This window comes from Rhincodon typus, chromosome 1 (assembly GCF_021869965.1).
Source record: "Rhincodon typus isolate 14 chromosome 1, sRhiTyp1.1, whole genome shotgun sequence".
NCBI classification, from domain to species: domain Eukaryota; kingdom Metazoa; phylum Chordata; class Chondrichthyes; order Orectolobiformes; family Rhincodontidae; genus Rhincodon; species Rhincodon typus.
Genome location: NC_063332.1, coordinates 87,548,388 through 87,562,559, shown reverse-complemented (window position 1 = coordinate 87,562,559; position 14,172 = coordinate 87,548,388). Strand labels below are relative to the sequence as shown.

General features: G+C 37.4%; 1 protein-coding gene across 3 annotated transcripts in view; it reads right to left on the bottom strand.

The window, feature by feature from the left end:
• Positions 1-14,172, bottom strand: part of arap2 (ArfGAP with RhoGAP domain, ankyrin repeat and PH domain 2) — a 216,028-nt gene that overhangs the window by 78,678 nt on the left and 123,178 nt on the right. For all 3 annotated transcript variants that reach the window (XM_048599096.1, XM_048599090.1, XM_048599102.1), the window contains one exon: positions 2,125-2,245. In XM_048599096.1, the coding sequence (XP_048455053.1) occupies positions 2,125-2,245 (121 nt within the window). The remainder of the gene's footprint in view (positions 1-2,124; positions 2,246-14,172) is intronic.

Sequence of the window (14,172 nt, the reverse complement as noted above, 5' to 3'; positions counted from 1 at the left end):
AAAGCTGACGTTTCAGGTCGAGACCCTTCTTCAGAAAATGGGTCTCGACCCGAAACGTCGGCTTTCCTGCTCCTCTGATGCTGCTTGGCCTGCTGTGTTCATCCAGCTCTACACCTTGTTTTCTCTATAGTTAGAATATGTTGTGACTCTGAAAATGTTTCAATAATGCTATGGATTGTAATACAAGCAAAAGCTATGCTCCTGAGTTATTAATTTGGAAACACTTGTACGTTAGCATTTTAGCCAGGGTCACTAGAGTGCAGTTTAAATCAGCTTGGAATGGCCTACAGTCAGTCTCCTCCATGAAACATCAAAATAATTTATCTTGTGTTTCTCTTTTAATACTGTCTTTTGAGTGTACTAGTCCCCATTGAGGGCCCTCAATGAAGCATCCCGATTTGGAATCACAAATAAAAACTTGCTGCATTCTCCCATCAGTCCCATATTACCCTGCCCCATATCCTCAACAGAATCAAGAGTGTGGCACTAAGTCAAATCATAGTTAAGCTTACGTGGAAGACAAATACCTGAATTCAATTTTTTTTCCCCATTCACCCCCTCAAATGTGACACACTCTGTGCCTTCATTTTAGCTTCTGGTTGATCCATGTGCCATTTGCTGACAATCTAGCTCCATCTACTGGAGAAAACATTGTTTTCCAAAATAATTGCTGATCAATTTTAATTGTTCCCATTTGGTGCAAGAGGAAGCGTGTGATCTGTGCCCCACCATTAAAACAGTTGACATCCAGGATATCACAGAACCACCCCCCGACCCCAACCCAGCAACCCCCACCTCACTTCCCCATTTCATCTTTCCAACTCATGGTAATAATACAATAAAGCGAAACTTTGAACTAAACAAAACCTAGATTGGTTAGCAATATAATGCAAAAAGTTTAAACTGCAATTATAAAATGACAAATGAGCTCAAGTTCATTTTCCTCAGTTTCAAAGTAAATAAATGGTGGAAGATAAGCCCAGAGCATGAGTGTCAAATGTAATGTTATAGCTAAGATGTAATTAAAAGCGTTGTTATGCAACATGCTGCTCAATTAAGGTCATGAGCTCAAGATGTACTACCGAGGGAATTCAATGCTAAACTGCGACATTATAATTCAGGAAATGCTGCCAATGTGGCAACTTAACAAGCAAGGTGACCTTCATACCTTGTAATACTTCAGCCTGTCCTGATGTCAAGACGTGAATGTTTGGCTATTTATTCTGTACCCAATTCTGAGGTTAAGATTAAGAATTCAACTGCAACTTCCACCACCAGACATTGCCAGTTGCATAGTAATGCTTTGATTTGCAAAATGTAATATATTGTAAGCTGTTATGTAACATACATGAGCAAAACTACTGTGGATGCTGCAACTCTGAAATGAGAAACAGAAAAAGCTGGAAAAAACTTGACAGGTCAGACTGTAAATGTGGAGAGAAGTAAAGGTTTCATGTCAGTGACCTTTCATCAGAATTGATGAGCAGTGTTTTGATGAAAGGTAATCAAAGTGAAATATAACTCCAGACCTTCTTCAGAAAGAAGGGTCTGAAGAAGGGTCTAGGCACAAAACGTCAGCCTTCCTGCTCCTCTGATGCTGCTTGGCCTGCTGTGTTCATCCAGCTCTACACCTTGATATCTCAGATTCTCCAGCATCTGCAGTTCCTACTATCTCTGAAATATAACTCTGTTTCTCTCCAAAGGTGTGACATGACCTGCTGAGATTTTCCAGTTTTTTTTTAATATCTCAGTATGCATGCTGTTTTGATGGACTTCAAATTACAATAAATCCAAGGTTCCTCAAAAGCAGTGAGATTGCTTTATTCTCTACATAGTGCTTGGGTGGGACCCTCAGATCATTTGAAACAACATCAAATATTTCACACAGGAAGAAACTTGAGGACGGTGCAAAATTAAATAAAGATAACTGATGGGTGAACTGTTTCTAATTTACAGCAAAGCAGTTGCTTTAGGGACCTACACTGGCTTATTATTTTGAGCCACCAACTATTACCAGGTGGTGAAAAGATGGATAAATCACAATAGAGGAGAACATTTTCAGGTCTACAACTCCCGATAATAAATTAAATTGAATGACGATTCTCGGGTATGTCGCTTTCTTACCTTCTTTTTCAACTCTAAAAGTAAAAGTTCTGGTAGAGGAAACCACCTCAAATTTGTTGTCTCCTAACTCTTGAACTCTACTTATTGAAGAGAGTGGGATGATTCCTTTTGAGTACATTTCCTTCAATGAGGGACAGGAGAAAAAAAGAAGGCTATTAGTTAATTTCTTTTCTAAATTAGCGTGAACATTTATAAACTGAGATTGAAGTTACTAAACAGTATTCTTTGGACAGCACATTCTAATGATATAGGTCTGACCTCTTCAATCAGGCCCTTGGGTACTCTACTGGGTCCACTGAAACCAATACCAAATCAAAGTGTTTGTAAAGCAAAAACTAAATCCCTTCAGGAAAATCAAATAAGCTACAGGTCAAATTTTAGAATTCATTATAGCTCAATTCAATGTGGGAGAGTTGTGAATCTTTTGTTTTTGGTTTATAATTCAATATCTGATTTAGAAAAATGCTGCCCTCACCCTATTTAAAACTCAATTATGCCTATTATTTTCAAACCCCATTTAAAGTCCATTTTATAAAGAACTTGCACTGATTAGATGTCTTGTTTCATCCAATTATAAATTTATGAAACTACGCCTGCATCATCCTACTTGCTGATCTACAATTTAATTACATTTCTATCCCAATAAAGGAGGTATGATAAGCGATCACTGATTTCAGATGGGAAATATTTTCACCCACCTCCCCTCCATCTCATCAATCACAAAATTTCTAAAGAGTTTCTACTTTCCAAATTGATTTGTAATATTCATTGCTGAGTGCTCAATTACTCGTGCTATAATATTGAAGAGTTTTTAAGATTATCAGTTTGGAACAATGTGTGATTTATGACGCAAATGCTTACAATAACATGGTAATTATGACATTTGATATTAAATTTACAACAACACTGTTAGACTAAGTTCCCAGGAAAGTTGGAACATTGTAAAAGTTTCACACTGTTTTTGCTTGATCTCAAAAGCTTATTATGAACAATCAGGTGCAAGAAAACCTTTCAACTGTTGTTGCAGGTCCATAGCTTGAATAAAGCTAGAAGTTTTAACACTGTGATAGCAGTAAATGGGTTTAAACAAAAACAACTTTGCTCAGAATAATAAAAGGACAACAGGCTCAATGAAAAACAGGAAATGAAACAGTGATATTTTATATATTAATGAGCTTTACTTTTACTCATCTGGATGAGCATCTTGCCCTACACACATTAGCATGAGAACATTTGTGACTTCTTTCTTCTTGGAGTCACACATTTAGTAAACATATGTGCATCTATTCGCTGAGAAGAAAGTCTGGTGACATTAACTACAATTTTCAAAATCAAAGCTTTTCAACTCAATCAATGTATTGCATTTCACTGGCAAGGTTTCTTTATAAGTACCAATTATTTGCATTAAAAATTGTTCCCGAGATTTTTTTTTAAATTTGCACTTTTCAATCCTGACTTTCATTTTTGGTTAGATTAATTTCTAATCATTGGTTTATAAATTTTTTACTAATGGAATAAAGCAAATATGAAAGAATTAGAGGTGTACAAAATTAAAATATGCTGTTAGCAGCAGTCAGAATTAATAATGGTACATAATGATAACCAAAGTGGTCTTCTTCTGTCATAGGGGCAACATTGAACTGAAAGTTATACAGCATCATATGGCACATGACTGTTAAGTCTGAAGTGCCAGGTTTATTGCAAGAACAATCAAGGAAACATAACAAAATGATAATAAAATATTTTGCAGATTGACACAATTTGAGGGGTGGGGGTGCAGTGGCATAGTGGTAACATTACTAGACCAGACACCCAGGATAATATTCTGGGGACAACGGTTCAAATCCCAACATAACTGATGGCAAAGTTTGAATGCAATTAAAAGCTAGCGTCATGGCAACCATGTAACCATTGTCAATTGTTGCAAAGCCACATCTGTTTCACTAATGTCCTTCAGGGAAAAAAATATATAGTTATCATCACCCAGACTGGCCTATGTGTAACTCTAGACCCACATCTCAACAATGTGGTTGACTTTTAAATGCCCTCTGAAACGGCCTAGCAAGCCACTCCAGAGCAAGAAATGCTAGCCCAGGCAGTGACATCCATAATTCATGAATGAATGAAACAAAAATCAGAAACACCATAATGCGTAGTGCAAATTTAAAAACTATTGACGCATCATGAAATTTAATTTAGGACAATGCAATGTCATAATAGCGATCATGGGTTATTCAAACCTATTCTGAATTTTACGTAAAGAGTACATTTTTAAAAAAACTTAGATAAATCCTAATAGATCTTGAGTTAATTCTTACGGGATATATGCAGACTTTCCTTGACACAAGTTATGTCTCGATTTGTTTTTTGCCCAGTCCATTAATTGCCTCCACTTAACCACTCCAACAATGCTATCCTCATAAGCTCACTCAAGAGTCAGAATTTCATGGGCATTTCCACAGATACAATCAACATAATTCCTTCATTGAACCATAATTACAATGACTGTTTTAGCCCCACAGCAGGCAAATTGATAATAGTTGGGCTTTAAACTTGATTTATTACTTCAATCATTTTGTTTTCGCAGTTACAGATACCTAGTATATGCATTTCAGTGCAATCAAGAAACTGTCCTCAGATTTGAAGTTGTGTTACAGTTCAAGTTTCTAGTAAACCGATTTGCAGGATCACAAGATGTAAAATCTTCAATGAACTAGAGCAAATAGGCAACATAATGGAATAGAATCATTCCTGTTTTTAAAAAAATTCCATTCAAGTGTATTTAAGTTTGGTCCAGTTTTATTAATACCGAATAAAAATAGGATTTATCAATAAAAATAGCCTTTTGCTTTAAGGATGATGTCTAATCCACTCTGGGTGACCAGATTCAAAATCACTGAAAATGACTTATATATTATGCTGAACTATTCAACACCTTAATTCTTGTACTCAATATCAAATGCTTAACTTACTAAGAAACTTAAAAAAAAGGCTTGCTTCTCAGTGCTTCTGTGCCTAAGAAAATGAGTGCAACTTGATCAAGCACAGTAAGGGAAAATCTGTTTTCCCCTACAGGCTTCACCAATTTTGTCAGTGGGAACTGATCTGGTGATTTTGAATTTTGCAAACGTGTGAAGCATCAAGGCAAAGGCAAATGCAAGTGGTTTTGTATATTTACAATTTTGATAAAAGAATTTCACAATATTTCCTAGCCAATTGCACTGGAATCTGAGTGCAAAGCTGTAGAAAGTCCCAGCATGTCACTTTCCATTCTACTCCATTCAAAAAAGCAACAATACACTATTGAGAAAATAGCTGCATAATTGTGGCAGAAAATAATATTTGCAAGCTATATTATTAACACACAAAAAACATGCAAATGCTAAAATATCTTTTTTTTTTAAAACTGCTGTAAATGGAGCTCAGTTTGCATCTGAAGAAAGGGACAGCTAACATTTCTCACAGCTCAGCCAACAGGGATTCAAAATAAGGTCTTTGATTTGAATTGCAAACTTACTTTACAGTTGTGGTGCATCAAAAAAGAAAAAAAAAACCCTTACAATTGCACAGTCCCCTTCATAACCTTTGAACATCTTGAGGCACTTTACAATAAATGCAGTATCTTTTAGCACCCATGACAATACGTGATAATACCCAGAAGTGAATTTTGTGAATGCAAGACACCCAGGACAATGTGTGCGATCAATGCTGATACAGGTAGCAATGCTCACATTTCATAAATGAATTGAAAAAAAGACTCCCGTTTGTCCTGTACTCCTGTACTTCATTAGAATGGCAGCCTTGACTTTTGTGCTCATGTTAGAAAGTGGATCTTGAATATGTAGCCTTCAGATGCAAAGGCCAGAGTGCAGCCAAATGAACAATGTCTTCTAATAACAGCCAAGTACTGTGGTTCTGAAGAGATATCACATTGGCTTCAAAACGTGAACTGCTCTCTCTCAATGCTGCCAGACCAGAGTTTCTCCCACATTGAGGTTGTTGACTTGCTCACTTGAGCTGGCTTGTTTTCGTTTAGACGTTTTGTCATCATGCTAAGTGGCATCATCAGTGAGGCCTACGATGAAGTGATGTTGTTGTACTCCACTTGGAATTTATGCTGTCTGGTCCATTATGGTGAGCAGTATCATTTCTAGTTTTTGTTCTGTATGGGTTTGTATATGCGGTCCAATTCTATATGTTTGTTGATTGCATTATGGGTTGAGAACCATGCCTCATTGTCCATGTATACTGGTATTAAGGAAAGTTCATGTATTCTGATGGCTAACACGAACGTCAGCTAGCAGCAAAACGACACAACAAACTTTCCTTAATATCAGTACACTCAGACAATGAAGGCCATCAGTTTAACTGGGACAACGTAACCATAGTAGCCCAAGCCAAACATAGGCACACACGGGAAGTCCTAGAGGCTTGGTTCACAACCCGTAATGCAACTAACAAACATATAGAATTGGACCCCATATACAAACCCATACAGAACAAAACCAGAAATGACACTACTCACCATAACAGACCGGACAGTATAAATTCCAAGGGGAGGAGAATAACATCACTTCATCGGAGGCCTCACTGATGATGTCACCTAGCATGGCGATGAAACGTTTGAGTGAAAACAAGCCAGCTCGGCGAGCAAGACAACAACCTCACCCACAACCCGAGCTACAGATCTTTGCTAAAACCTTTCTCCCACATTTCCTGATTCCATTTTGTGGCTGGCATCTACATGTTTTCCAGACATTTTTATTTGCAGTGATCATATAAAAGGCAACTGAATTTTGGTCAAAGTGATCCAACAGGTATTATATAAATTGTAGTTCATTTATGCAAATTAAAGTATTTCTAAGTTTTAGATTAGTTAATAAACAAACAATGGCAGAAATAACATAAAAAGTCTGATGCTTTAACCCCTTAAACTGCAAAAATGTCTTTTGAATTTCCATTATTGTTGCAGATAAGGTAACTGACTTCATCCTCATTCAAACAAATAAAAGTATTACTTCTTTTCTGACAAAGGGTCCCAACTCGAAATGTCAATTTTCCTGCTCCTCTGATGCTGCCTGGCCTGCTGTGATTCTCCAGCTCCACAGTGTTATCTCTGACTCCAGCATCTGCAGTTCTTGCTATCTCTAAGTATCACTGCTGTTATTTTCACGAAGTGTCATTGTTCCAAAAAAAAAAGCCATTCACGTTTACCTTCAACACTGCATTTTCATTAAACAAACCTGATTTCGGAAGGCTACAATGCAAAAAATAGAAATCATTAAACTTCAAAGTGGTACAATGGTATGCACACTGATTGCAACTTGATTCTTTATATAATAGCATGCTTCAGTTTGCATCTCACTACAGAATATCTAATTGTAAGCAAGCCAATAAGTAGCAGTAACGCTCCTGAGGTAATCTCAGGAAGCAAGAATTCAGCACCAGCAAGATCAAAAACAAATCTTCACTAAAATTAACAAACTTCAATATGGATTATGGTTCAACTAGATTTACTCTTAATTTGAAATAGCAGTAAACACAAAAGCCTTCCAATTTCTTTCAATTCTATTTTGGAAACACAAAGTATTTCTAATTTTATACTGAATAGTTCAGCAAAGTGTGAGAAGTTGGATGTTCATCTCACATGAGGTAGTATTCATTGCTGGCCGCTTGTATTTTTCGGTGAATTACATCAGCAAACAGATGGATCCTACTGCTGTTGTAAATCACAAGTATAAAACCAGTGAAAATCTTCGACTTGTTAAAAAAAAGGAGACCATGACAAGATAGCAGGCTTTTTCCACAACAGAGTAAACTACTGTCTGTCAATTTAGAAACATGACCACAGATATGCAAAAGCACTTTTACAGATTCTGTCTTTGCCAACCTATGTCAATCATTTACTTCTGCATCAAATGTATCCAGTAAAAGCAAAATCAATGTATTTTCCTTATTTTGCTCCTTTCTTTCCATTAGCCATTCCACATTCATCCCAAGGTCATCATACCAGCACGGACTAAAAGGGTCAGCTCAAGAACGTCTCCATAGCCACCAGATACCTTATTTGTTTAACCTGATAGGAAGGTACATTTAACTAGGTGAAGAAGTAATTCTTCGCACCTCACCACTTCTCCAACAATTCATTACTTGGCCCTCTAAAATGTCCAGGCGACAATTAGCTACTTTGTTTTCAACTGCATCTCAAATGTTCCAAGACACAGAAAGAGAACTTAAGAAAAACATAAAAAGAACATTTCATTAAACTCACTTTTTGAAGTCTACTGAATGCACATAGAATTATTAAAGTGAACAGCGAAGAAAGTATAACCTAAAGGAACAATGTGAAAATGCTTCTTCTCATTTAATGAAATTTAGCATGAAGAAATATGTGCACGGAAAGCTGACAACATTCTTATTTCGTGGTATTTGGAGACATCTACTGGCAAAATGGCAGAAATGCAGCAATCCTTCTCATGAGGTTTCACATCGTCGTCACAGAGGAATCCGACGTTGGGTGTTTGAGAAAATTGCCTGGTGGAAACTGGACCTTCAATCATATGAGAAGTCACAGTCTATATGGAGATGAGTCAGTCTGTGATTGACAATAATTAGAAAACACAGAAAACCACCCCCCAAGTCGTCAAGAGTGATGGCAAGGAGATCTAGGATACAGCTCAAAGGTTAAAATGAATTGTAGGGATCAGACCTAATGAGTTAGAAACTAGGTGGCAGGGGTGAGGCTGTTGCATGCTGTTTACATAGAACAAAGCTAATTACTGTAGCAGTGTTTTATTAAAAGTAAATCAGGCACTATTGACTGTGGGGAGATGAAGGAGGGGGGATTCCATTTTCTCTGAAACTAAAAAGCAGCCAGTACCTTGGAAAGATAAATGCATCCTGGAAGAAGACATCAGGGATGCTGCCCAGATTCATGAAGATAGCTGGAAGGTGGAGGAGATGGGCTGATGGTGTGATGGTAATGCAATCCAGAGGCCTGTTTAATGGTCTGGGGAAGCAGGTTCAAAACCCAACTCACCAGCTGGAATTCAAATTCATAAATCCGGAATTAAAAATAAATTTGTCTCAGGACTGGTAACCAGATGTAAGGATCACCTACTTTGTATGGGTTCGTTAACAATGCATTCATCATTCCTCTGCTACTAGGTTCTTCTGCTCACTTTTTATCTCGGTGTTGTTTCTTGTCCAGCAACCCAAAAGCCTCTGCAGTAAAACTGTTTTAAATGCTGCCAAAAAGTCCAGCCGAAACAAAATCATAAAACAAAGAACATAAAGTCAGCAAACAGCTACAGCAAACCATAATGGGGCATGTTAGCCTTCATTGTTAGTGCACTGGAGTATGAGAATAAAAGAAGCCTTGCTATACTTGTATGGGGCACTGCTGAAACCACACTTGGAGCACTATAGTTCAGTGTTCTTCTCCTTATGTTTGGAAGGATATACTTGCTTTGGAGGCAATACAGAGAGGAGTACATAAACGAGGAAGCTATTGCTGATAAAACCTAAAGAAACACTGGTTAGGCCTTGGCTGGAGAATTTTGTTCAATCATTGGCATTATGCTTTTGGAAGGATGTCAAGGTGAGGATATTGTAGAGATTTAAGATAATGGCATCAAGAATGTGGGATTTCAGTTATGTAGACAGAATGAAAAAAAATGGGGTTGCATTTCTTCAAAGAGAACGATAAAGCGACACTTAGTAGACATGGTTAAACATTTTGTGATTTTGAGACAGTAAGTAAAGAGAAACCAGTTCCTGTGACATTCGGTTTGATGATCATACAGTACAGATTTAGGATGATTAGTAAAAATAAATGACATAAGGAAATATCCTTTAGGAAAAAGATCACAACAAGTTCTGAACTTGAAGATGTTGCCCAATAGGTTGATGGAAGCAGATTCAATGGCAACTTTCAAAAAGAGAACTGGACAAATAATTGAAAAGGAAGAAAAAATATACACAGAAATTGGAAAAGAGGAAAGGAGTGGGCTGTGTTAGATAAGTCCAACCAAGAGCCAGCACAGGTACGATGAGCTCAGTGATTTCCCCATGTACTGTGTGATTCGTAAATCCTTTGGAATTGAGCAATGCCATTCAATAACACAATGAAGAGTACTTACTGAATGTCACTGCCATGAGTTGCCAAATGAGGCTCCCACACAAACAGCCATGCACTGAGATATACACATGTTTATGCTTTTAAGAAAAGAGGACTGATACAACTAAAATGGCTGCAACTGTAAATCTAGTGGCTATCAGGGAGGAACTCTGGACTGTCATACCTACAGATGTCAAAAGAAGCTTCAAAAGAGAGAAATACACTACAAACTGAACTGTAATTCCCTGTGGGTACCTCAGTCTCTGAATACGACAGAAGCCTGTGCTCCAGACATACTTGTGTCTTCCCTGACAATAACACACCAACTGGGATTAAAAATGAGCTTAAAAATGGTCTGTGTGTATTTGTGACCTGACATCCTAATGTGTGGACGAGTGTGCTGAGAAGGTCATAGCTTTGAGACCTTTTTTAAAATTCATTCATGGTATTACCAGCATTAATTGCCCATCCCTAATCATCCAGAGGGCAGTTAAGAGTCAACTACATTGCTGTGGGTTTAGAGTCGGTCATTAAACACTCCTGCAATGCAGGTACAGAAAGGAAAGAAACATTCTCCTATGCTGAATGCCACCAGGCAACAACGTTTGAAATGAACCAGGATCGATGAATTTCCATCCACTTGCAAAGCCAAGGATCCAGAAATCGACTGTTTAACTACCAATGTCAACACTACCAGTAACAACTATAGTAAAGGTTGCAATGTTCTTTCATTTAATCTTCACTCTTATTGTTAACTCAAGAAAGCCATTAAGTCAAGAAAGCCAAATTAAACTGACTCCTTTTGAATCCAAAGTTCATTTGGTCTATTGTCAAGGAATTCTTTGTAAATTAAACTCATCGTGACCAACAGAGAGAGGATGGGTGATGCCTGTTCATTCGCCACTCACTCAAGAGCTTGAAAATTTGAAGTAAAAGGTAGTAACTTGGGAAGCTCACCCAGGAACTGGCTGTAAAGCCAAAACTGCAATAAAAACAGAGGAACTGCATTTATACAGTGCAATCAATGTTTACTTTGCCAGAGCTCTCATCCTGGTTGCCCACTGAGCATGATCCAATACAATAGACTGAAGACTTCCTATTTGCCCAATCATTGGTATTGTCTATTTAGAAGAAGTCGGGCAGTGATGAATGTTTGGAATAGAAACTCAGGGAAGGTAATCAACACTGTTGTCACCACCATTTGGTGAGAAACTCCAATGGCAAACATTAGAAATGAACTGTGCTTTCTTCTTTTCAAATTTAGGTTAAATCGGATTACCTGAAATGGTTTTTTGAAGTCTGATACATTTCTACAAATCCGTGCATTTCTTTTAAGGATTATAATGAAACTGACTCTCTCTTGCAAAGAGGTATTGCAAAAAAAAAACTAAATTGGCAAGAAATGACTGAGAAAAATGGATATTTCCCTGTACAATTGTATCAATATTCAAGACCAATTCTATGCTGAGGAAGATAAATTATACACTAACAAGGCCCCTTCCCAAGCGGTTTTAAAATATTCTCCACGAACATCTGACACAGATTAAGGAAACTAAATAATTTTTCTTTAAAACAAAAACAGAAATTGCTGGAAAAACTCAGCAGGTCTGGCCGCTTTTGAAGAAGGGTCACTGGACCTGAAACGTTACCTTTCATTTCTCTCCACAGATGCTGCCAGATCTGGTGAGTTTTCCCCACCAATTTATGTTTTTGTTTCTGATTTCCAGCATCTGCAGTTCATTTGGCTTTTTTTTTAATAACTTTTTCTTCAGAAGAACACAATAGCTTTTAAGGCATGGCCATTTCAGTCTTAGGGGCATCACTTTATGTGATAAGCCATCTCCAGGATATGATTTTCCTATTTTCAAACAAGTGTTTTGATTTTTAAATGAGCAATTTCCTGATTCATCTAATTTTAGAAAGACTGAATAGGACACGTGTATGTAATGTGTGCCTGAATTATGATATGTGTCTATGCCTGCACCTTTATAAATATGTATACTTCCCACTCCAGCTAAAGTTACCATGAAGGTAGTCCTTCTTGACCTTTCCACTTGCCTGAAGCATATTGACCCTCAGGGTAAACCACTATCCATCGTCTCCCTCTAATGTGGTAGCTTTACCTTTTTACATGAAATGGGTACTAGCCACATAGAAGACATTTGCACAATATTTTGTTCAAAGTCAAAGTGATCCAGATTGTTTTTAATAATAAAAAACTTCCTCTGCAAAGAATTTACGAAAATTCAGCATCCTAAAATTAACAACATGCAATGAAACAGAATCCTTTTACATCAGGGATTACATTTATCTAACCACTGCAACCTCATTACTGTCTTAGTCAATCTACAGAACAATGCTAACAATTATCCAGTCAACTATAAAACTAAAACAGTAACCTTTTGTATAATGTAAAACAAACACACGTCTTTTATTAAAAGGGGTTCAAGTGTCAATTTTGGTTCTAAAATACCAATATTATTTAATTTGACTCCCAGCAAGTGAATTTCTCCCACTTCCATAAAACTGAATCTTAGGAATTTCAGTATTTCTACTTCTCTAGTTTATTAACACCTACTTCCTTCCTGGGGTGCATAGGTAACCCATATTCATCATTAGAAGAAATCACTTGCCTTTAAGGCCTTCATGTTAACATCATAAATTCAATCATTCTCAATTTACCTCTCATGATACTAATTACACACTTCTTCCACAGCTAGCAGATGGAACAAGCATTTGTGCCTAGCTCACAGGAAGGGTCAGTATCTGATACGTATTTTGAAAACCAGGGCCAATATCATTGAGAGACAGAAAATTTAATCAGCTGAAATAGAACCAGAGCAGATGCTAGCGAAGCCAGAAGGATGCAATAATTTACAAAATGAAAACTGTGCCATAAATTCTAATATTTCCACAAGGTTTAATGTTACAAAAAACTGTAAAGACCCACAACCATCTCTTAGACTTTCGGTCTGCTCCACTGTTAAGATATAGCTGACATTAACAAGGATAACAACAAAAAACAAACAGATCAAGAACAGTGCAGTGCATGACAGTTGTCAGGTACACAGATGTTCTGAATGGGGTAAAATCAGTGGGTGACTAACCCCATCTGTGGCTGGAAAATGATCACATCAAAGTAACATTAATTATTTTAAAGAGGAAAAAAAAATAATGATCAAGGATGGTCAAGTCAATTATCAATTATGAATTAACACAATTATTTCATTCTAGGGTTGCGCTGAGAAATAAGCAGCTAGCTCCACATACAACTTTTCACTCCTTTCTTATTTAGCTTATTGTATGTGGAGAATCTCTCCATCACCAGTAGGTTTTGTAACTATACATATTCAAAAATTCAATTAGCTTCCTCATTTTAATGCATTTCTAAAACTAAGAACTTCCTCTATATATTCAACTCTTCCGCTCAAACTACATTACACAGTCAGGACTGGGAAAAGTCAGCAAATTAGGACACAAATTTCTTTGCCATGATATAAGAGAATAGTTAGAAAATCTCTAGGTAGGAGACACAGAGGTGTTTCATTTCTATAACATCAGCTCATTTAATACATCTTTTCTCCAGAAGCAAGCAGTTACTATGTTGAATCAGAGATAGTAGGAACTGCAGATGCTGGAGAATCCGAGACGACAAGGTGCAGGGCTGGATGAACACAGCAGGCCAAGCAGCATCATAGGAGCAGAGAGGCTGACGTTTCGGGCCTAGACCCTTCATCAGAAAAGGGGGAGGGGAAGGGGGTTTTGAAATAAATAGGGAGAGAGTGGGAGGCGGATAGAAGAGGGATAGAGGAGAGGATAGGTGGAGAGGAAACAAACAGGTCGAAGAGGCGGGGATGGAGCCAGTAAAGGTGAGTGTAGGTAGGGAGTTAGGGAGGGGATAGGTCAGTCCAGGGAGGACGGACAGGTCA